The 25,734-nt window shown below is 44.6% G+C and overlaps 1 protein-coding gene across 1 annotated transcript in view; it reads right to left on the bottom strand.

Moving 5' to 3' along the window:
- LOC126284184 (UDP-glycosyltransferase UGT5-like) overlaps nucleotides 1-25,734 on the bottom strand; it is a 125,141-nt gene that overhangs the window by 64,466 nt on the left and 34,941 nt on the right. Inside the window, exon 2 of the mRNA XM_049982927.1 lies at nucleotides 13,855-14,095. Within this exon, the coding sequence (XP_049838884.1) occupies nucleotides 13,855-14,095 (241 nt within the window). The remainder of the gene's footprint in view (nucleotides 1-13,854; nucleotides 14,096-25,734) is intronic.

Genomic DNA, 25,734 nt, shown 5'->3' with positions numbered 1-25,734 from the left:
CCTCGTGATGACTGGGTGTTGTGTGACGTCCTTAGGTTAGTAGTTCTAAGTTCTACGGGACTGATGACCATAGATGTTAAGTCCCATAGTGCTCAGAGCCATTTGAACTTCGTTCTATGAAAATAGGAGTTTGGATTGCAATTTCTAGACGTCAGATTGTGGGTATCATATTTTTCAATGAAACAATAAACGCACAACGATACTGCAGTGGTATTCTGTACCCATTCATAGGAGAACTTGTGTTAAGTGAAAACTGAACGGTTATTTTCAACAAGATGGTGCAGCCGCGTATACAGCTCGCGTTTCAATGACACTGGTTGCTGATGTTTTTGGTGATCGCATAATTTCACAGGTACTTTGGCGTCCACGATCGCCTGACCTAACACCACCTGACTTTCTTCTGGGGTGCAGCGAAAGCAACTGTCTATAAAAACCGTGCAAATTCCATCGATGAATTGAAAACTGCAATATCCACTTTCACTGCTTCCGTTACAGAAGAAATGTTACAGCTTGTGTTTGTAAACATGATTAGACGAATTGAATTGTGTATTCAACAACATGGGGGACACTATCAACATTTAATGTGAAAATTTGTAAGTAAAAATTATTATTCAATAAATTAATAACTTGTATTTCACCGAGTCTCATTTCGGTATATTCACTGCGGCATACAGCACGCGCGGCTAACAATCATACGGCACTGCGGAGAGACTTCATGAACACCCCGTACTTGTCTAGAATATACACTCCAGGAAATGGAAAAAAGAACACATTGACACCGGTGTGTCAGACCCACCATACTTGCTCCGGACACTGCGAGAGGGCTGTACAAGCAATGATCACACGCACGGCACAGCGGACACACCAGGAACCGCGGTGTTGGCCGTCGAATGGCGCTAGCTGCGCAGCATTTGTGCACCGCCGCCTTCAATGTCAGCCAGTTTGCCGTGGCATACGGAGCTCCATCGCAGTCTTTAACACTGGTAACATGTCGCGACAGCGTGGACGTGAACCGTATGTGCAGTTGACCGACTTTGAGCGAGGGCGTATAGTGGGCATGCGGGAGGCCGGGTGGACATACCGCCGATTTGCTCAACACGTGGGGCGTGAGGTCTCCACAGTACATCGATGTTGTCGCCAGTGGTCGGCGGAAGGTGCACGTGCCCGTCGACCTGGGACCGGACCGCAGCGACGCACGGATGCACGCCAAGACTGTAGGATCCTACGCAGTGCCATAGGGGACCGCACCGCCACTTCCCAGCAAATTAGGGACACTGTTGCTCCTGGGGTATCGGCGAGGACCATTCGCAACCGTCTCCATGAAGCTGGGCTACGGTCCCGCACACCGTTAGGCCGTCTTTCGCTCACGCCCAAACATCGTGCAGCCCGCCTCCAGTGGTGTCGCGACAGGCGTGAATGGAGGGACGAATGGAGACGTGTCGTCTTCAGCGATGAGAGTCGCTTCTGCCTTGGTGCCAATGATGGTCGTATGCGTGTTTGGCGCCGTGCAGGTGAGCGCCACAATCAGGACTGCATACGACCGAGGCACACAGGGCCAACACCCGGCATCATGGTGTGGGGAGCGATCTCCTACACTGGCCGTACACCTCTGGTGATCGTCGTGGGGACACTGAATAGTGCACAGTACATCCAAACCGTCATCGAACCCATCGTTCTACCATTCCTAGACCGGCAAGGGAACTTGCTGTTCCAACAGGACAATGCACGTCCGCATGTATCCCGTGCCACCCAACGTGCTCTAGAAGGTGTAAGTCAACTACCCTGGCCAGCAAGATCTCCGGATCTGTCCCCCATTGTTTGGGACTGGATGAAGAGTCGTCTCACGCGGTCTGCACGTCCAGCACGAACGCTGGTCCAACTGAGGCGCCAGGTGGAAATGGCATGGCAAGCCGTTCCATAGGACTACATCCAGCATCTCTACGATCGTCTCCATGGGAGAATAGCAGCTTACATTGCTGCGAGAGGTGGATATACACTGTACTAGTGCCGACATTGTGCATGCTCTGTTGCCTGTGTCTATGTGCCTGTGGTTCTGTCAGTGTGATCATGTGATGTATCTGACCCCAGGAATGTGTCAATGTTTCCCCTTCCTGGGACAATGAATTCACGGTGTTCTTATTTCAATTTCCAGGAGTATACATAATGGATGTGCGAGAACAGGTTGTAGAGACACGGAAGTTTACGTTTGTCCGTGAGCTGTGCTCGGATAGTCTAATGGTAAGGTGACCGCTCGTGACAAGCGGCAAATCTAGATTGGAATCCCGGTTGGGCACAAATTTTCATTGTAGTGTTTCCTTCATAATCGAACATTCGATGGTTGCCTATAGTCACAGCTGCGAATACATTTCATGTACATGATTTCCAAAGACTGCTTAAAACGCTTGACATATGAATTTAACAGCAAATTACAGCACGTTTAGTGTGCGACGTTGACTTATGTTGCAAAATGGGAACAGGAAGTAGAAATTGTAGATTTTTTAGACATTTTGTCTAGAAAAACGTAGTTTTTATTGGTTTTTGGGACGCGCCCATACAGCCATCCCAACTGTGGAATGTCGTTTATGACGATTCAAACTTAAGGACTGAGATAACCCAGTACTCCAGCAGAGAAAATACGTGATCCCCTTCCCCGCGTCTGTCACTGTGCTGGTTCATCACATGGATATGGTAGTAGGTTGGGTTTTTTATGTCATTGATTATTTTTCTTTTTTTTCTTTATTCAGTTACTCATGGACAAGTTCCACAATTCTGGGATTCAAAAGAAAACAAATTTTTCTTTGGGAAGGCTCCAGAAAAATAAGAAAAGAAGCTATCCATTTCCTTGACGATTTTCAAATAAAGCACGGAACATGTGAGCCTCTGCCACTTTCAGTGAGCGTTCATCATATATTGGCGAAAAACACGGGAGTTGGTATCGTTATCACACGCGACGACATGGTGAGCATAGTGTCCGAGAAGTCATACAATAGAAATAGTCTTCGTCCGAGGGAAAATGGAGAAGTCTGGACCCTGAAGAAGTTCAACCGAGAAAGCAGCTTCAGCTGATTTGGTAAGGAAGGTCAGTTCAAAAAATGGTTCAAATGGCTCTGAGCACTATGGGACTCAACTGCTGTGGTCATCAGTCCCCTAGAACTTAGAACTATTTAAACCTAACTAACCTAAGGACATCACACACATCCATGCCCGAGGCAGGATTCGAACCTGCGACCGTAGCAGTCACACGGTTCCGGACTGCACGCCTAGAACCGCGAGACCACCGCGGCGGGCGAAGGTCAGTTGTCGGCGGATTCAGTGTCAGCGTTCTCGTCCACAAGAGAGAAGTTTTTGGGGTAAAGTATCAGGTTGATGATGTGCGTCGCATAGACTAGTCGGACTGGAGGCGTTCGATAGTCGGGATCAGATTTTGAGTGACCCTATACCACGGTGAAGTGACTTTCATCGGGAGAATAGGAAGACACGCGAAACCATACTGTTTTCCGTGATATTCAAGACGCGGCCATTTGAACTGGGGAGAGGGATTGTTGCACTCCTCGAAAAAGGAAAGATCTAGTTGTAAGGCGTGTTAATGATAAAATGTCGACTTCCAGAAAACTTTTAAAATTTATCTATGTGTCACAATTTAGGTTTGATCCGGCCAACATCAGCAGAGGGAGGCAGACTTGCCGGTCGAAGACACGAAAATCAGCGAGATCTAACAATGTTACATACAATGTTACATGGTGAAACGTTACACGGCGTAAACAACCTTGAAGCCTTCTCTCATACTGGGACGCGACCTCGCAAACACTTCAGATCGAAATCGAAAAATATGATTTTTCCTGAGGAAGCGACGACAGTTCCATCAATTTTCGCGCCATCATCGCGGGGAGCGGGAATATTTGTGCTACATACTACACTTTGCTGAAAATGTAGAAATCTCCATATTTCGTGAAGAAGACTAAGGGAACGGCAGTCGAATTCACGAACTGATCCTTGAATTCGATTCGTCACCTACCGCCAATTGATTGCAGCCCAAAAATCTGTGGCCCGTAGGCCGTGAAAAGAAAACGTGATGAAAACCCCGCAATGGTAGCAGTATAACGGTACAGCGGATAGTTATCAGACAATTCAGTGCTTCCTAAGGCCTAGCATGTGTGTCTATATCATTCTGTTGTATTAGATAAAAAAAACTTTACATTCCATGTGAAGGCGTGTGGAATGTTCTGGAAGGACGTGCGTTGTTGTAATTATCGGTGGATTGTTGTCATTGATAAAATTATGTACATATACTAAATTAAGTAAGTAATAGAGAAATTGAAGTAATAAGTCCTTAGAAATAAATAACTAGAGACTGCAGAGATGTTAATATGAAGAATCAATGCTTCTAATTAACAAAATTAGAATCTAAAAAAAATCTTGAAAAACAGCTTAAAAGTTATTACCAAGCGATGTACTTTCATTTGTTATTTGTTTTTATGTCTTCCTCTTCAATTAATATTCGTTGTAATTACATTTCAAATTAACTCTCCAATTGTTCACATCTCAGTTTTTCAATTTCCAGAATTTGTGGCGTTATTTGTACGTTCTATGTATTTAATTGGTTAAATCCAAACTGTAATTAATTACGTAACTAAAATAATACGAGAGACATTATTCTAATTAAAGTTCAGAATGATTTTCTTATGGAAGAACTAAAGATATTACTAGAAAAGATTGTTATTGAACATTGTAGTTTATACCCTATTCGGCTGTAACATCTGTTTAAGTTTTGTAAATTTTAATTCCAACATTAAAATTCTACCAAATTAATAATGCTTTATTTTGAAAACTATTGTTAAAATTCTATATAAATCGGTGCAGCCAGGCTGCGAGTTAGTTGTTGTTATTTTGTGAGTCAGTTTTAAAGTTACTTTTGTAAGTCAAAGAGATCAGTGAAGTCTGTCCGTGTCTTATTTACATGAGAAGTATGCAGTTCGGATGTCAATTAATGTGAATAAACTTTGTGAATCATGATAATTTCTCATTCATTCATCAATGAACCAGGCAGAAGAAACTTAAGTAAAATCCAACATTCATTAATGCGGTCAGAGAGAGAGAGAGAGAGAGAACAAAAGGAATTTAGTATGTCCTTGACCAAGGATATGTCGTGGATATGACGTAACAATACCACATCATCCACATGTGTGTGTACCGAGAAGATCTCTCCTAATATCTTCCAGCCACATAAATGATTGCCAATATGGCGAAGCAGAGGTTCTAGGGTCAAGACAAAAGCGATATGGAGGGGACTCCCCTGTGATAAGCCTCGTCGGATGGTGATCTGGAGAGTAAATTGTCCACTCGCTATGGCAAATGCTTGAATACCATTAAAAGGTTTGGAAAATACCTGACGCTTTTACGATGTTCATAAATGGATTTTAAGACCGTGATACGACGCGGTAAATTTGTGCGGAGTTGTCCACTTTCATTTCATACAAAACAGGTTCCCTTTCGTCCTGCGTAAATTATCATATATGTATCTGATATCCACACAGCTGTAAATGGGAGTGGATGTTCCGGTTGACCATTATGTCCATGGATCGAAATACATTATAGACTTGTTAATCGTGCTGAACGGTCTTGAGGAAACTGTCAAACTTTGGCGGAGCTTAAACACCGTAACATTCGTATACGCCAGGAGAACCATATTGTTAGAGCCAACTGCAACGAGCGAAAGGGACTTGTCCTCAAAGGGAGCCTGCCAATCTGAAGCAGGTACAGAAACTTTACATGAGCCTGTCCTGAAGTTACCTTGATAGTATATACAAGCCAATCATGAATTTCTGATGAACTGGGATGCTCTTGCCGCGTGGACTTGTCAAAACTAAACCTGACTGTACTGGGGCGTGAGATGTTCCTGGGAGCTATGGACAACATCGTGGTATAACACAATGCTATGTCAAAATTGAGTAACAAACACGAGACGCTGAGAGACAATGATGTGACGCCCACAACGACTCACACGATACTGAGGACAAACAAGGAAGCTCTCGCAGAGTTTCGATAGAGGCCGGAACAGGTAGAACATAATCGCCAGACGCTACGGAAGTGGACAAAAAGTTGGACGACAGAAAATTCTTTGATCAGTGGTAGAATGTTACGAAATTCACGCAAAAAACAGAGACCCAGATTTTAAAAGTTTTGGTGTATGAAAAGTGGCAATTTTATCTTAAATCACAATATAACGGAGACTTCCCTTCGGAATTTTTGAAACTGGCAGTCTACTGTTTTGCAGTTCGTGGATGGGGCGTTCTGTTTCCTAAACTCTCAGTCGACAAAGGAATCAAATAAATTGCAAACCGACACAATCATAAAGATGCTTTCTGTAAATTAAAATTATCCTGTTGAGAGTTCCACAAAGTGACTAGCAAAAAAAAAAAAAAAAAAAAAATACTTACGTTCTGGGTCCTGTGGGTTCAAATGAGAAATATTAATACTTAACTAAAGATTATTATTGTTCTTTCTTTCTGAGTTTAGTAGAAATGATCAGCGTTACTGAATAAATTGTCGTATACTGTCCCAGAAAAAGTAGATAATAGTTTACTTTTTTTAATGAACTTTTATTTTGATGTAAGTTTATGTTACAGAGAAGACAGCAATTAGGAGACTAAACACTTAGTTGGTATCATAATCCAAATAAGACTTCTGATTTGATTCTCTTTGAAGGTTGAGCACACAAAAAAACCGACAGTTACTGATTATCAATAAACGACTGAAAATATGCGAATGATTGCTTAAGTTTCAAATACAGTACCGTTTGCGATAATTGAAGCACCAAGTTCAAACGCAGCCAAAACCTCTCAGACAAACAGAAGCTAAACGATGTCAAAGTTAGCCTAAGGAGGGCTATGCGTGAAGCGTTCAGTGAATTCGAAAGCAAAATTCTATGTACCGACTTGACAGAAAATCCTAGGAAGTTCTGGTCTTACGTTAAATCAGTAAGTGGTTCGAAACAGAGGATGACACGCGTAAAGCTGAAATACTAAACACCTTTTTCCAAAGCTGTTTCACAGAGGAAGACCGCACTGTAGTTCCTTCTCTAAATCCTCGCACATACGAAAATATGGCTGACATCGAAATAAATGTCCAAGGAATAGAAAAGCAACTGGAATCACTCAACAGAGGAAAGTCCACTGGACCTGACGGGATACCAATTCGATTCTACACACAGTACGCGAAAGAACTTGCCCCACTTCTAACAGCCGTGTACCGCAAATCTCTAGAGGAACGGAAGGTTCCAAATTATTGGAAAAGAACACAGGTAGTCCCAGTCTTCAAAAAGGGTCGTCGAGCAAATGCGCAAAACTATAGACCTATATCTCTGACGTCGACCTGTTGTAGAATTTTAAAACATGTTTTTTGCTCGCGTATCATGTCGTTTTTGGAAACCCAGTATCTCCTCTGTAGGAATCAACATGGATCCCGGAAACAGCGCTCGTGTGAGACCCAGCTCACTTTATTTGTTCATGAGACCCAGAAAATATAAGATACAGGCTCCCAGGTAGATGCTATTTTCCTTGACTTCCGGAAGGCGTTCGATACAGTTCCGCACTGTCGCCTGATAAAGTAAGAGACTACGGAATATCAGACCATGTGTGTCTGGATCGAAGAGTTTTTAGCAAACAGAACACAGCATGTTGTTATCAATGGAGAGACGTTGAAGTAACCTCTGGCGTGCCACAGGGGAGTGTTATGGGACCATTGCTTTTCACAATATAAATAAATGACCTAGTAGATAGTGTCGGAAGTTGCACGAGGCTTTTCGCGGATGATGCTGTAGTATACAGAGAAGTTGCAGCATTAGAAAATTGTAGTGAAATGCAGGAAGATCTGCAGCGGATAGGCAGTTGGTGCAGGGAGTGGCAACTGACCCTTAACATAACTAATGTAATGTATTGCGAATACATAGAAAGAAGGATCCTTTATTGTATGATTATATGATAGCGGAACAAACACTGGTAGCAGTTAGTTCTGTGAAATATCTGGGAGTGTGCGTGAGGAACGATTTGAAGTGGAATGATTATATAAAATTAATTGTTGGTAAGGCGGGTACCAGGTTGAGGTTCATTGGGAGAGTCCTTAGAAAATATACTCCATCAACAAAGGAGGTGGCTTACAAAACACTCGTTCGACTTATACTGGAGTATTCCTCATCAGCGTGGGATCCGTACCAGGTCGGGCTAACAGAGGAGAAAGAGAAAATCCAAAGAAGAGCGGCGGGTTTCGTCACAGGGTTATTTGGTAAGCGTGGTAGCGTTACGGAGATGTTTAGCAAACTCAAGTGGCAGACTGCAAGAGAGGCGCTCTGCATCGCGGTGTAGCTTGCTGTCCGGTTTTCGAGAGGGTGCGTTTCTGGATGAGGTATCAAATATATTGCTTCCCCCTACTTGTACCTCCCGAGGAGATCACGAATGTAAAATTAGAGAGATTGGAGCGCGCACAGAGGCTTTCAGACAGTCGTTCTTCCCGCGACCTATACGCGACTGGAACAGAAAAGGGAGGTAATGACAGTGGCACGTAAAGTGCCCTCCGCCACACACCGTTGGGTGGCTTGCGGAGTATAAATGTAGATGTAGGGACACACGACTCACTGCAATCACACTTTAAGGTATCACTTGGCTTACTCGTCCTACACTGTACTACCACGCTACCAGCTAATACCACGAATGATGAAATTCCATTCTTTTTCATTCCCCGATTGGGGAGCCATGGTGCCTCCAACACCATATTTAATGCAATTTCTCACGATTTTAAAGGTGCAAATGCTTGATGTAACAGGTGATCAAAATCTTCTATTTGAAGTAAATTACTCTTTGTAGACAAAGGCTCTTACAAAGCTTGAAATGGGTCGGGTTGTAGTGATCAGCGTCGCTGGCTACTGACGCAGCGCCTCCAGTTTAAAGTAGCAGCGACTACCGCAGTATTTATTGTGAAGAAAAAAATTGCAGTGCACTTCATTCAGCCTGTGAGGCGATATAAGAAATGAGAAAAATAATTAAACAATCCTCGAAGATCTGTGAAATCTGTCTTGTCAGTGATCTCTCAGTATATTTTATTTATCGTTTAGTCGCCATATCCTATTCGGAATTAGCGCTTTATTCATATTGTATTAATTAATGCGTCTGTTGTACTGAGTGCTTATAACTCGCTTTAGGTTTTAAGACGCAAAGAAAGTATTAACTGAAAGTTAAAGCCAACAAACACATAAAGGAAATATGCAGTCATATTAATATAAGATCATGCAAACAAGGGTTACTATTGTAACTACACTACTGGCCATTAAAATTGCTACACCACGAAGATGAGGTGCTGCAGACGCGAAATTTAACCAACAGGAAGAAGATTATGTGACATGCAAATGATTGGCTCTCCAGAGCATTCACACAAGGTTGGCGCCGGTGGCGACACCTACAACATGCTGACATGATGAAAGTTTCCAACCGATTTCTCTTACACAAACAGCAGTTGACCGGCGTTTCCTGGTGAAACGTCATTGTGATGCCTCGTGTAAGGAGGAGAAATGCTTACCATCACGTTTCCGACTTTGATAAAGGTCGGATTGTAGCCTATCGCTATTGTGGTTTATCGCATCGCGACATTACTGTTCGAGTTGGTCGAAATCCAATGACTGTTAGCAGAATATGCAGTCGGTGGGTTCAGGAGGGTAATACGGAACGCCGTGCTGGATCCCAACGGCCTCGTATCACTAGCAGTCGAGAGGACAGGCATCTTATCCGCATGGCTGTAACGGATCGTGCAGCCACGTCCCGATCCCTGAGTCTACAGATGGGGACGTTTGCAAGACAACAACCATCTGCACGAACAGTTGGACGACATTTGCAGCAGTATGGACTATCAACTCGGAGACCATGGCTGCGACTACCCTTGACGCTGCATCACAGACAGGAAGGCCTGCGATGGTGTACTCAACGACGAACCTGGGTGCACGAATGGCAAAACTCATTTTTTCGGATGAACCCAGGTTCTGTTTACAACATCATGATGGTCGCATCCGTGTTTGGCGACATCGCGGTGAACGTAAATCGGAAGCGTGTATTCGTCATTGCCATACTGGCGTATCACCCGGCGTGATGGTACGGGGTACCATTGGTTACACGTCTCGGTCACCTGTTGTTCGCATTGACATCACATTGGACAGTGGACGCTACATTTCAGATGTGTTACCACCCGTTGCTCTATCCTTCATTCTATCCCTAGGGAACCCTACATTTCAGCAGGATAATGCACGACCGCATGCTGCAGGTCCTGTACGGGCCTTTCCGGATACAGAATATGTTCGACTGCTGCCCTGGCCAGCACATTCTCCAGATCTCTCACCAATTGAAAACGTCTACTCAGTGGTGGCCGAGCAACTGGCTCGTCACAATACGCCAGTCACTACTCTTGATGAACTGTGGTATCGTGTTGAAGCTGCTTGGGCAGCTGTACCTGTACACGCCATCCAAGCTCTGTTGGACTCAATGCCCAGGCGTATCGAGGCCGTTATTACGGCCGGAGGTGGTTGTTCTGGGTGCTGATTTCTCAGGATCTGTGCACCCAAATTGCGTGAAAATGTAATCACATGTCAGTTCTAGTAAAATATACCGGCTGATCAAAAAGTCAGTACAAATTTGAAAACTGAATAAATCACGGAATAATGTAGATAGAGAGGTATAAATTAACACACGTGTTTGGAATGACATGGGGTTTTATTAGAACCGAAAAAAATACAAAAGTTCAAAAAGTGTCCGACAGATGACGCTTCATCTGATCAGAATAGCAACAATTAGCATAACAAAGTAAGACAAAGCAAAGATGATGTTCTTTACAGGAAATGCTCAATATGTCCACTATCATTCCTGAGCAATAGCTGTAGTCGAATAGTAATGTTGTGAACAGCACTATAAGCATGTCCGGAGTTAAGGTGAGGCACTGGCGTCGGATGTTGTCTTTCAGCATCCCTAGAGATGTCGGTCGATCACGATACACTTGCGACTTCAGGTAACCCCAAAGCTTATAATCACACGGACTGAGGTCTGGTAACCTGGGAAGCCAAGCATGATGAAAGTGGCGGCTGAGCACACGATCACCACCAAACGACGCGCGAAATATATCTTTTATACTTCTAACAATTTGGGGCGGTTCTAATAAAACCTCATGCCATTCCAAGCATGTGTGTCAATCTTTTCCTCTCTGTGTACATTATTCCGTGGTTTATTAAGTTTTCAAATTTATAGTGGCATTTTGATCAACCAGTATTTGTCCAATGAATACCAAGAAATCATCTGCATTTCTTCTTGGTGTAGCAATTTTAATGGCCAGTAGTGTGTATCTAATTCTTCACGTTATCATTTACGGAAGAGTCAAAATATTTGTTACCAATCAGAAATTAACTTAAAGATATTGTTGGACAAATGTCGCAGCTACTGACCGACTTGGGGAATAGAACAAAGTGGTTCGCAAGTCCTTGTGATGGCCATTAGGATGGATGGAAGTTCAGATCAACAGATAGTTCAGTTCTGATTGCAGTCAGACGGCGGCTGCAAGTAAGTTACATTGTTACATTTCTGATGTAGCAAAACACACACACGTTTTGCTGCAGTGTTTGCAGTTATCAAAATTTCGCGCAAATGCAGTGAACATACAGTTGTCGCCATGTCCTAAGCTAGCTGTCGTGAGATGATAAAAGCATTTCCATTGCATTTGAGTCCAGTGAGACCTGATCAGGTATTAGGAAGCAGGTAACACCCCCACCCCCCTCCTGAACAGGAAGAAGCATTGACTTACCAAGTAGACGATAGACCGAAACGAAGCGGCTACTGCTTCGTGTGACAATAAGAAGGAGTAGTAAATGGAATCCAAGTTGCTTGGAGGTTTTTTTTTTTGTTATGGTTTTAGGGCGCAAAACTGTTACGGTCATTAGCGCCCGGTCCCTGACTTAGGAAAAGGTAAAAAAACGAAACTGGAAACCAGCATCAATGGGAACGAAACTCAGAAAATTGGAGAAACTAGAAGCAGAAGGAAAGCTTAAAAAACCACTATAGAAGGGGGTTGGTTGTCCCCAAAAAGAGCTTCAAAAGATTGACGTCATCTCACTGGCACTAATAAACTCGAGAACGCGATCGGCTGAGCGCGTGCCATCTGCTAAAATGGAAGATATATCAGGCGACAGCTGTAGACGGACGCATAATGGAGTAAAATAGGGGCACTCAAGTAAAAGGTGTCTCACCGTCCACAGCTGAGAGCAGTGGGGACAGAGTGGGGGAGGATCGCCACTTAAAAGACGTCGATGGCAAAAAAGACAGCGCCCTATCCGGATTCTAGTTAAAATTAGATCCTCCCGACGACGCGTTGGGGAGGAAGAGGTCCAAGCACAGGGAAGAGCTTTCACACGCGGGAATTTGATATTGAGAAGTGGCGACCAATGTGCGTGCGATAAAAGAGCAACACGACGACATAGATCACTCCGTATACCGGCGAAGGGAATCATGCGAATAGCTGGCTGAAGAGAGACTGCAGCCTTGGCCGCTATATCGGCCGCCTCATTTCCACAGATACCAACGTGTCCTGGGATCCAGAGAAACGCCACAGAGACGCCCCCCAAGTGGAGGCAGTCCTGAAATCCGGTGGACCAGAGGGTGGACAGGGTAGAGTGCTTGGAGACTGAGGAGAGAGATGAGAGAATCTGAACAGATAACATACTGGATGGCGACGGATGTATTGGACAGCCTGGACAACAGTGTAAAGCTCCGCAGTATAAACCGAACACTGGTCGGGAAGCCGAAATCGATTTCGGGTGTCGCCAACAATATAGGCACTCCCAACACCAAACGATTGATAATAAATTCAGTCTTAATAATAAATTCAGTTGCGAGGAGCACACCACAGAACTACAGAAACGCCTTAACAAATCTGTATTTGCAATTCGAGTTTCAGCAGACATAGGCGACATAAAAGTGAAAAAGCTTGCATACTTTGCCTACTTTCATTTCATAATGTCATGTGGTACAATATTTTGGGGTAACTCTTTAAGTCAAACAAAAGTTTTCAGAGTCCAAAAGCGTGTAATACGTATTATTTGTGGAATAAACTCACGGACGTCTTGTAGAAACCTCTTCAAAGAACTGGGTATACTAACTACTGCCTCTCAGTATATTTACTCCTTAATGAAATTTGTCCTAAATAATATATCTCTTTTTCCAACAAACAGCTCAGTTCATATATACAATACCAGCAACAAAAATGATCTGCACAAGGACTTAAAAGCACTTGCTTTAGTTCAAAAAAGAGGTCCACTACTCAGGAACACTCATCTTCAATAATTTGACAGCAAACATAAAAAATATAGTTACAAATAAAGATCAGTTTAAAAGGAGCCTGAAAGACTTACTAGTGGCCAACTCCCACTCCATTGACGAATTTTTTAATAGAAACAAATGATGTGTTGTACGTATTCATACTATTAGTATTGTTATTTCAGCTTAAAAAAAAGTGACATGTTCCACATCCACGAGGATCTCCTCAACACGGATCTATGGAACGAAAAACTAATCTAATCTCATGTGTTTGAGCCATCAGTGTAAATAAATGTGGCATCCTTCATTTGTGCGCATAGAGCAGAAATTCCCCGACGATAAACAAATGAAGGGGTACCATCCTTGGAAAACTGACAAAGGTCACGGAGCAGGCAGGTCTGGGGACGGAGCCAAGGTGGTGCTGTACCCAGAAGTTGGCAAGAAAGTTTTAGGAAAGCGGAAGGAAAGAGAATGGAGCAGTTGACTGAAGCGGACTTGCTGGGAGGTGTGCACCACTTACTGGGCATGATGTCTAGGTTGGCCGCGACAGGCACCATAGTCCAGTTGCGGTGGGGCTCCTTCTCGGCGAGCGGCGTGATGATGCTGACGTGGTGGCCCCTGTCCGCCAGCTCCCACATCAGCGCCCTGAAGATGTGCCAGTGGCTCCACGCCGGGATCGGAACGACGTGGAGGATGCGCGCCCCGTGAGCCGCAGACAGCAACGCGGCCACCAGCAGCAGCTGCCGCGACAGCGAGGCCATCTGCAACAGAAGGGACGGCCAAATGTTTCTTTTGTAAGGTGTCAGGCAAATCCAACACCTTCCATGAAAACCCTGACATAGTAAGCAAATCTACTAGTATGTCACATAGCTCCGAATAAATCGTGACATTAAATTACCCAAAGTAATACAAGTAACGAGTGAGCAAATGGAATGCCACAGACTAACACAAGAATACCTAAATGCATGTCGTACCTTCCCACCGAGAGAGCGACGCAGTTCCGGGGGGAGAAACGAGGACAGAAGCTGAGAGCAGAACCGTGTTAAGCTAGAAGGCCCTACGATAAGGGACGGACTGGACACCCACGTCGCCAGTTAACCACTAGGGCTCACCACCCGCACGTTTCAGCGTGAGACTTTTTCGCGTTTCAGGTATGTCAAGGACCACCCCCCAGCCCATGTTAAAAGATAGAGCCCTCCAGAAGAACAGTATAGATCTCACGATAACGCTAAAAGGACCACATCAGCTGCAGGTTTTAGCTTGAGACTTTTTAGCGTCTCTGTTACGTTGCAAACTTTAAAAACATTGCCCCACCACGAAAAGTATAACGTTTCTCATTGGATAGACAGAATCTTTGTAGGCGGAGCTTAAGGTTAACATTGAGACTCTGGTTGGTCAGATGAAAACACAGCCAGATAGCTTTTTTAAATCTACTTCGGTAAAGTGTAGTAAGGAGAAGTTAGGGGAGAGTTAGTTGGAGACGGCGAGCTGGATGGCTGCTGCGCCGGCCGCTGCCGCCCTGACGCTGCCTAAACACCACAAGGTAATGAACGCACGCGATGCCGCATTTTTGAGCGCATAAGGCTTCACTCAGAACTGCAGAAGACTCTTCTGTTACGCCCCTTATTTGCGTAATACTAGTGTCGATCGTAAATTAAAGCTAATGGTATTCACATTTGCCACTTGAAGCAAAAATCTGAACGCGATGATTTTTCTGTTATATAGTTATTGAGAAGCCACATCAGCCACTGTAATTTACAAGTTAGATAAGTAATTAAAGATAATTGAGGGTCACTGTAGACCATTTTGATAGTTTTCTCTTTTGTGAAACTTAAATTAAACCTAGATTATATATGTGATATGGCATAGGTCATCTTTGGATCGATTGTAGAACTTGAAAACCTATTCAGGGAATATTCGTTCACATTTTTGCTGAACGCAGTTGGTTTTTACCATCCTGTATTAAAACACTTCCTTTTATCAATAGTGCAATTTATGAACGATGTTTTGTGAGTAGAATAAAATTTCCAATGGTAAACTTAACTGCTTTTTCGACGTTATTTTACCAGCTAACTAAAAATAGGAAAGCCTTGAACCCTTTCCACTATATTTAGTTAGTATTAAGATTCTTTTACAGGGAGTGCAATGGAGCTGACGCTGAGATCATTTACTATTTGGTTATATCATCGCTAGTCTCACTGAACTCTTCTGAATTCTACATGTCATGTGTGGTCTGGCGTCTCCTTACCAGCAACAGGTCCCAGGTTCAAACTAGTTAATTCCCTAAAAAACACTCTCAGAGCGTCGTTGCGCGAAAGTGGTAGGGAGACACGATATAGTACAAACAGACACCACCATGAATGTTTAGACTTTCTTACAGCGTTCTCCAAGGAGGTGGTGCTGGTGGTTAGTGTTTAACGTCCCGTCGACAACGAGGTCATTAGAGACGGAGCACAAGCTCGGGTTAGGGAAGGATTGGGAAGGAAATCGGCCGTGCCCTTTCAAAGGAACCATCCCGGCATTTGCCTGAAACGATTTAGGGAAATCACGGAAAACCTAAATCTGGATGGCCGGAGACGGGATTGTACCGTCGTCTCCAGAATGCGAGTCCAGTGTGCTAACAACTGCGCCACCTCGCTCGGTTCCTCCAAAGAGGACACACTATCAGTATCCAGTTCAAAGCTCGTCAGTGATAACATCACGACACTAACTTTCTTTTCATATTTTCATTCACTAACGTCTTACAACGTTGTAATCTGGGGAATTCTGCACTGAGAACGAATTTGTGTTTTGTTCGTCTTCGTTCACAACGGTAAGGAGAGGTGCAATTCACTTACTTGCAGACCTTGGATCTAGATGGTGATTCATCACAAGAATAGTATCAGCAGGAAAGAAAAGTTAACTCCAAGGAGAGCTGTGTCGACAAATGTAATAGAAAGGAGAGCATTTCAAAATTGCTTGAGTATAAAGTAGATAAGAAGCATTTGCGACTAGTCTCTTAATAATCTTCGTTGATCCATTATGGATCGTGGGACGACGGCTGCTATGAACTTCTTGATGCAATAATTTACCAACAGCCGTATGATTTGTAGAAGTTTATTTTCTTTTATGAACTTCTGTGTGCTACCAGTTTCGGCATTACATTGATGCCATCTTCAGGCCCCATTCGTAATAGTCGTAAAATGGCCAGGCGACACGAAGAGCTGTTGCAGGGCGATTGATTCACGGATCCAGTTATATGGCTCCTTCCGTGTATAGCGATTTTACGATTATAACGAGTGGGGCCTGAAGATGGCATCAATGTAATTCCGAAACTGGTAGCACACAGAAGTTCATAAAATAAAATAAACTTCTACAAATTATACGGCTGTGGTAAATTATTGCATCAAGAAGTGTCTTAATAGATTACAATTCATAAACTTAAATTTTCGCTAAACTAGTGATTGGTACTAGTGAGGAAAAAATCTCCAAGACTGTCTAAAATATTTTACATGTGACTCAACTATATCAACGAGAACAGTCTGAAAGCTACAATGTGTCTTGGATATGTATTTGCTGAAAAAGATTGTGTGACATGCGACAGACTCTTGATGGTTCAATAGCAATGCTACGAACTTCCTACGACAGTAAAGAGGGTTTCATCTCAGATTGTAACGAATTCAAAGCTTTACTGACAAACAGAATCAAAACTAGCGTATGGGGAAGTGTTCAGTGTGCTCAGCAACTGACCTGACGAAAAATTCTGGCTAGTTTTGGTTATAGGTAAAGTGAGTGGAGAGATCAAAATCTGCCTTTACGGTCGCTCAGTGATTATATTAGAACTGAAAGGAAGATGATACAGATAAGCCTCAGACTGGATTCAGTCTCCGCTGAGGAAGCTGGTAGTACAGTTACTTGTTTCAGCCATCGTGGTGACGCCGACATGACGTTTTGAAACAAGTGCTCGTAGAACAGATCAACTAAAATCACTCAACAGAGGAAAGAAAATTGGACCTGCCGTTCCTAAAAGCACTACGGTAAAATTTTCACCAATTCTAGCTGCACTCTGTGGTATGTCGCTGGAGCGAAGAAACGTCCCAAGGGATTCGCGATTGAATGAGTAAACTGGAGAGGTGGGCTGCAGAATAGTGCGGCAACTGTCATCTCAGAAAAAACTTGACAGGAGCAGACATGATTACTGAACAAGGTAACGCATCGAACAGGGCATTTAATTAACTTCTAATTCAAATGGTTCAAATGGCTCTGAGCACTATGGGACTTAATAACATCTTAGGTCATCAGTCCTCTAGAACTTAGAACTAGTTAAACGTAACTAATCTAAGGACATCACACACATCGATGCCCGAGGCAGGATTCGAACCTGCGACCGTAGCAGTCCCGCGGTTCCGAACTGCAGCGCCTAGAACCGTATGACCACCGCGGCCGGCTAACTTCTAATTCACCGAGACTAATTACAAATACTGTTGCAGGAATTACAGTCGCCGGCCGTTGTGGTCGAGCGGTTCTAGGCGCTTAAGTCCAGAACCGAGCTGCTGTTACGGTCGCTGGTTCGAATCTTGCCCCCTGGCGTGGATCTGTCGTGTCCTTAGGTTAGTTAGGTTAAAGTAGCTCAAAGTCTAGGGGACTGATGACGTTAGCTGTTATGTCCTATAGTGCTTAGAACAATTTTATTCGAACTGGAGTCCAGCTCAAAGTCAACAAGGTTGGTTGGTTTGTGGTGTAAGTAGGCTGTTTACATTTTCTTATTGGTAACGCCACGTAGCGCTCTGTATGAAAAATCACTGGCTGTGCTGTGCGCAGTCTGTGGCTAGTTTGCATTGTTGTCTGCCATTGTAGTGTCGGGCAGCGGCAGCTGGATGCTAACAGCGCGTAGCGTTGCGCAGTTGGAGGTGAGCCGCCAGCAGTGGTGGACGTGGGGAGAGAGATGGCGGAGTTTTGAAATTTGTAAGAATTGGTGTCATGAACTGATATATATATTATGACTATTAAGGTAAATACATTGTTTGTTCTCTATTAAAACCTTTCAGTTGCTAACTGTGCCTATCAGTAGTTAGTGCCTTCAGTAGTTTGAATCTTTTATTTAGCTGGCAGTAGTGGCGCTCGCTGTATTGCAGTAGCTTGAGTAACGAAGATTTTTGTGAGGTAAGTGATTTGTGAAACGTATAGGTTATTGTTAGTCAGGGCCATTCTTTCGTAGGAATTTTTGAAAGTCAGATTGCGTTGCGCTAAAAATATTGTGGGTCAGTTTAAGCACAGTCTTGTATAAATTGTTCAAAGGGGACGTTTCATATAAGCACAGTCGTGTACAATTTTTCTAAGGGGACGTTTTATAGTGGGACTCAAGGGACCAGACTACTGGGGCCATCGGTCCCTTTTTCCACGAACTTTAAACACGCACAAAGAATACGAACACACAATGGAGATGACAAAAGACGACACAGGACAAGAAAGACACAGACAGAGACCTGAAAAAAGGAATTAAAATCACACCGAGTGTGACAGTGCTTGGCCGACCATATAAACAAAAAAGGAAAAAGTTAACCACCAAGAAACACACTAAAAACGCCAGTCTAAAATCGTAGATCAAAGGCCAGACCAACACAAGAAAGGACAAACACTTAGATCAAGCGATAAAAGTCCCCTGCACGAATAAAACGAAACTAAGTCTGCCATGGCAGTGTCATCTGATAAAACTGCATGAAGCGTATCAGGCAGCGCCTGAGCGGAGATAAAAGCGGGCAGTCCAACAAGATGTGGATCACTATCAAAGCTGGCCTGCAGCGACATATAGGTAGGGCGTCGCGGCGCAATAAATGGCTGTACTTTATCCAGGTATGGCCACTGTGCAACCGGCAGAGAACAACAGAGTCCTTGCGAGAGACCCGCAAGGAGGAGCCCCACGCACCGGTAGCCTGCTTGATAGCCCGAAGTTTGTTGGGTGAAGGAAGGGTGCGCCATTCAGCCCAGGTGCGAAGTACCTTCTGCCGCAAAACTGACCTGAGGTCACTCTCCGAAAGGCCAATTCCAAGGCTGGTGCACCGACAGCCTGTTTGGCCAGCGTGCCAACACGTTCGTTTTCTGGGATGCCGAAATTACCTGGGGACCACACAAAGACCACAGAGCCAGAGTATGGAGGGACCACTGCATAGCCATCGCCAGACGAGAGCGAGGGAAAAAGTCCACAAGGAAGAGTCTCTCTCTACTAAAGCACCAACTACAATGACAGGGCCCTGACCAGGCGGCTTCTGCGTGGTATTACATTGGGAAGGGGCTCTGAGCGCGAATGGACTGACGCAGTGCCACCGACCGTCCTATATTGCGGCGCCAGGGGTCGCTCGAGGCATGGAGGCACTGGAGCCGCGGCTGACCACGCATGCACGACTGGCTCCGCCAGATACTACACTGCTGCTGTCAGCGCCAGTCAGAAACTTGCACGAGGCCCATAGGGTGGTATCGATACGTGATACCGCAGTTTCGTCACTCAGTGACAAGCACACCGCGCAAAGAATTCGTTACCGCCACGAATAATCATGCTCGTATCGTGTAACACGGCCTCTGGACGTGAAAATGGCCTTAGCTCAGGAGGGGGAGGGACCCCAAGATTAGATTAAATTAGATTAATACTTGTTCCATAGATCATGAATACGACACTTCGTAATGACGTGGAACGTGTCAGGTTAATAAAAGATGTCTGTACAAGAAATTACATTACACAAAATATTGCATGACACTAATGATTAAGTTTTTTTTTTTTACTTAGTTTATATCTAAAAATTCAGCCAATGAGTAGAAGGAGTTGTCATCTAGAAATTCGTTTAATTTATTTTTAAATGTTAGTTGGCTATCTGTCAGGCTTTTGATGCTGTTTGGTAGGTGCCCAAAGACTTTTGTGGCAGCATAATTTACCCCTTTCTGTGCCAAAGTCAGATTTAACCCTGCATAGTGAAGATCATCCTTTCTCCTGGTGTTATAGGTATGCACACTGCTATTACTTTTGAATTGGGTTGGATTATTATCAACAAATTTCATAAGGGAATATATATACTGTGAGGATCGCTAGATCCTTAAATAGATGTCTGCAGGATGACCGTGGGTGGGCTCCAGCAATTATTTTGATTACACGTTTTTGTGCAATGAATACTTTTCTACTCAACGATGAATTACCCCAGAATATGATGCCATACGAAAGCAGTGAATGAAAGTAGGCATAGTAAGCTAATTTACTGAGATTCTTATCACCAAAATTTGCAATAACCCTAATAGCATACGTAGCTGAACTCAGACGTTTCAGCAGACCATCAGTGTGTTGCTTCCAGTTTAACCTCTCATCAATGGACACACCTAAAAATTTTGAAAATTCTACCTCAGCTACAGACTTCTGTTCAAATTCTATATTTATTACTGAAAGATGAATGAGGCATGTCATAGCCAGCAGAAGCAGCTCAAAGACCAGACCACATACAGCTAATGGAGGTCAGAAATGAGGTCTTTATATTCGCTTTAAAGTCGCCTCTGACGCCATCTCCGATGTCGCTGTCTCCATACACTCGACTATTGGACTCGTCCTGTCTCAGCTGCTGCGCATTCAACTGAAAACTCGTCGAGTGAGTCTTATCGAGTACAAGAAGACAATATCAGTGTCGAAAGGACAGACAGTACACGAGTTTCCAAGTATGTACGTGGACACGCAGCTTTGTCACTATACACACAATTGTCAAGGATTTACCAATACACCGACAGATCGGATAGCAGTGAATATAGTTCTGTTTATACATATGTTGTGTATGCATATATGTAGGAGTATGCACGTAATTATAGTGATTAAAATTCTTCTGCGTATTATCCCGCGTCATTGCTAAAAAGTAACAACAATAATAAACTAAAACCGACGTTTCGGCCGAATTGCAACGGCCTTCCTCAGGGCACGACTGATTTTATTTATTACAGACTATCGATGTCTGACATTACTGTTGTAAAACTTTTAATTGGCCCTCTAATATGATTGGCTAGTCATGACGTAAGACAGGATGGAAGGAGAGAGGCTATTCGTGGATGTCCATGTCATCAACGCTTGGTAGCTGTCCGCCAATCAGCGTTCCGCTTCTGGTTGGCAAGTTTTCCTCCTGGTGTGCGCGCATGTGGACTGACAGTTGCTGTGCAGCTGTTTGTGTAGATACGTCCGTGTCCCGTGTAGCTTCTGCCCCGCGACCGCTCGTGGCCCGTTGGACTGGGATGGCCGCAGACAGGACGCCAGGAGTTTGTAGCCATCTTCTCTGTTGATGTTGTCACGCTGTTTCATAATTTCGATCGCATCCCGTATTTGGCGTTCTTGCATCCACGATTCTTTCGCCAGTACTCGGGCCTCCTGGAACCTGATAGATTGTTCACAGTCACGGTCGTGTTCCGCTAACGCCGATTTGTTGTGTTGTTGTAATCGTACATAACGTTCGTGTTCTGCTGCTCGTTAGCTGACAGGTCTCCCTGTTTCTCCTATGTAGGCAGCTCCGCACTGACACCGTAGTTCGTAAACACCTGCAGTGTTAAGATTGTTGACTACATCCTTGGTGGCACCTATCATTTCGTGGATCCTACGACCGCTTTGAAACCTCGTCGGCGGAGGACGTTGCCTAGCCGTTTACTGACGCCTTTTACATATGGTAAGTGCACCAGTGGAAGCTTCTCTTCTTTGCCTTTTTCTCGTGTTCTGCTCCCTTTGGTTTTAGCTACCTTGCTTATGATTTTGTCATCATAGCCGTTGGTACGAAACGTGTGTTGTAACTCCTTTAATTCTTCTTCAATGTTATTTTCATCGCTTAGCCGGTAGGCTAGGGCATTTAGCGTATGCAGGACAGAATACTTTTGAGCTGGGTGGTGGTGGCTCTCCGCATGCAGGTACTGATTAGTGTGCGTTGATTTCCGGTACACTTTGTGTCCTAATTTACTTTCGGCAGCTCTGTACGTAATTGTGTTTGTCCCATACATGTTCGAGGGTTGGAACTTCAATAGTGGAAACTATTTATTCAAAACCGATACAAAAGACATGCATGTTTGGACCTGTACTCCGCCCCATTAGCTGAGTGGTCAGTGCGTTGGAATGCCACCCACGGGGGCGCAGGTTCGACTCCCGGCTGGGTTGGGAGATTTCCTCCCCTCAGGGACTGGGTGTTGTGCTGTCATCATCATCCCCATCATCATCCCCATCATCATCCCCATCATCATCCCCATCATCATCCCCATCATCATCCCCATCATCATCCCCATCATCATCCCCATCATCATCCCCATCATCATCCCCATCATCATCCCCATCATCATCCCCATCATCATCATCCCCATTGTCGACGCGCAAGTCGCCCAACATGGCGTCGCACTCAATAACACTTGGCGACCGAACTTCCCGCCTGGGAACTCCCGGTCACTGACGCCATACGATCATTTCCATTTTTACCTGTTACTGTCCTTCAAAGTAGTCACCAGTGTTGTGTAGAGTCCGTAGCCAGTGATGTGCAAGGCGCAGTATAGCGTTAGCAGAGCCAGTTCTGCTGATGGTGCAAATGGAGCGGTCTGCCTGTCGAATTTCTGGAAAAGTTCTGAAGCGAATGCCACGAAGTGGTTCCTTCATCTTCGGAATCAAATCAAAGTCACAGGGACTTAAGTCCGGGGAGTATTGCAGATGCTACAGTGCTTCCCAGTCCCATCGACCGAACAGAGCGGCCACAGCTTGCTCTGTACGCACCCGCGCATTGTCGTGCAAAATAGTGGGTGGTTGCGCAGAAAGTGCTGCCGCTTCTTTCGCAAATCTGGTCTACAGGTGATGCTCCAAAAACGAACAATAATACCGTGCACTGACGGCCTCCCGTGGAGGAATGTAATGCGTTAGGATAACACCATCACAGCCGTACACGAGAATCACCATAACTTTCATCATACTGGGGCTCTGACGCACTTTCGACTTTCGCGGCGACCCATAATGACGCCATTCGTTGGATATGCGTTTCAGTTTTGGCTCGTGCGATGTGGTCCATGTCTCATCCAGTGTTACGATACGGCGTAAGAAAGCTTCTCCTTTGCGGTCATAGCGCTCCAAGTGCGTCTGAGCAGCGTTGTAACGCATCCATTTCTGCATTTCCCTCAAGTCATTGGAAACCATCGTGATGCAATTCTTTGCATGCCCAGGAGTTCCTTCAGGATGCGAAGCACAGCCGTATGCGCTTATCCGGTTTCGTGGCCGAGCTGACGTATCGTACGGCGTCGATCACTGTCCACTAACTGCGGCAACAGCATGCACATCCTCTTGAGAGACGCTAGGACGACCTGCATGTCTGACACAATTTGCCGACTTTCGTTGAAGGCTTTTACCCAACGTGCCACTGTTCTGCATGGCAACGCCGATTCCCCGCACGCCTCTTTATGACCTTGATGACGCTGTCGTGCTGTACGACCTCTGACACATTCAGTCTTTATCCAACTCCGTGTTTCGAAAACAGTGGCACCGTTACGTTAGACCGCTCGCTCAGAAGCGACTGTTTCCCTCGATTGTGTGCACGCCGTTGACGTGGGACGGGAAAGTCACTTTGCTCGGAGGTATGGCAGGAGTGTTATCAGCGACAATAGTAGATTCAACTGGATGTCTCCACAGCAGTGTGCCATTATTTAAGTTCCAACCTACGTATACACTACTGGCCATTAAAATTGCTACACCACGAAGATGAGCATTCACACAAGGTTGGTTCCGGTTACGACACCTACAACGTGCTGACATGAGGCAAGTTTCCAACCGATTTCTCATACACAAACAGCAGTTGACCGTCGTTGCCTGGTGAAACGTTGTTGTGATGCCCCGTGTAAGGAGGAGGAATGCGTACAATCACGTTTCCGACTTTGGTAAAGGTCGGATTGTAGCCTATCGCGATTGCGGTTTATCGTATCGCGACATTGCTGCTCGCGTTGGTCGAGATCCAATGACTGTTAGCAGAATATGGAATCGGTGGGTTCAGGAGGGTAATACGGAACGCCGTGCTGGATCCCAACGGCCTCATATCACTATCAGTCGAGATGACAGGCATCTTATCCGCATGGCTGTAACGGATCGTGCAGCCACATCTATATACCTGAATCAACAGTTGGGGACGTTTGCAAGACAGACAGGAGCGCCTGCGATGGTGTACTCAACGATGAACCTGGGTGCACCAATGGCAAAACGTCATTTTTTCGGATCAATCCAGATTCTGTTTACAGCATCATGATGGTCGCATCCGTGTTTGGCGACATCGCGGTGAACGCACATTGCAAGCGTGTATTCGTCATCGCCATACTGGCGTATCACCCGGCGTGATGCTATGGGGTGCTATTGGTTACACGTCTCTGTCAACATCTAGTTCGCACTAACGGCACTTTGAACAGTGGACGTTACGTTTCAAATGTCTTAAGACCTGTGGCTCTACCCTTCATTCGATCCCTGCGAAACCCTACATTTCAGCAGGATAATGCACGACAGCATGTTGCAGGTCGTTTACGGGCCTTTCTGGATACAGAAAATGTTCGATTGCTGCCAACGCCAGCACATTCTCCAGATCTCTCACCAATTGAAATCATCTGGTCAATGGTGGCCGAGCAACTGGCTCGTTACAATACACCAGTCATTACTCTTGATGAACTGTGGTATCGTGTTGAAGCTGCATGGGCAGCTGTACCTGTACACGCCATCCAAGCTCTGTTTGACTCAATGCATAGGGGTATCAAGGCCGTTTTCACGGCTGGGTACTGATTTCTCAGGATCTGTGCACTCAAATTGCGTGGAAACGTAATCACATGTCAGTTCTTGTATAATATATTTGTCCAATGAATATCCGTTTATCATCAACATTTCTTCTTGGTGTAGCAATTTTAATGGGCAGTGGTGTATATTTTAGTGCGTATATACATGAATATAGGAAAACATGCATGCGCATGTACACAGCGTGAATCACCTAAAACGTGCACTGCAAATATTGCGGAAATGGAAAATGCTTTTGGTTTGGAGTTTTCACAGTATGGATTGGTAGTCAGAGGCTCGTATTGTCAGTCAATAAACAGATTGTAATAATGCTTAGCAAGTCTACTCTTTTGCGCAGACATACATTTTTTTAAAATTAAACGATGTCTATTGATGTTGATAAACAAAGAGAAGGGTAAATTAGAACGCCAGTGATGTTTGTTGCAACATTCTAGTGCGAGTCGTTTAGGAAATACTGTATTTTGAAAGTTCCTATAGTGACACTTTTACAATATCTGCGGTAGAACACACTAAAGAACAACACAAGTGCAGACACTAGTTGTGTGGATTCTGACAAGTAACGAGTCAACTGAGCATCGAAGGTTGTGTTTAAAATGACGCTGGCAGTGGCAATACACGATTTTA

This window comes from Schistocerca gregaria, chromosome 8 (genome assembly GCF_023897955.1).
Source record: "Schistocerca gregaria isolate iqSchGreg1 chromosome 8, iqSchGreg1.2, whole genome shotgun sequence".
Taxonomy (NCBI): Eukaryota; Metazoa; Arthropoda; class Insecta; order Orthoptera; family Acrididae; genus Schistocerca; species Schistocerca gregaria.
This window is presented reverse-complemented; position numbering and strand designations above follow the sequence as displayed.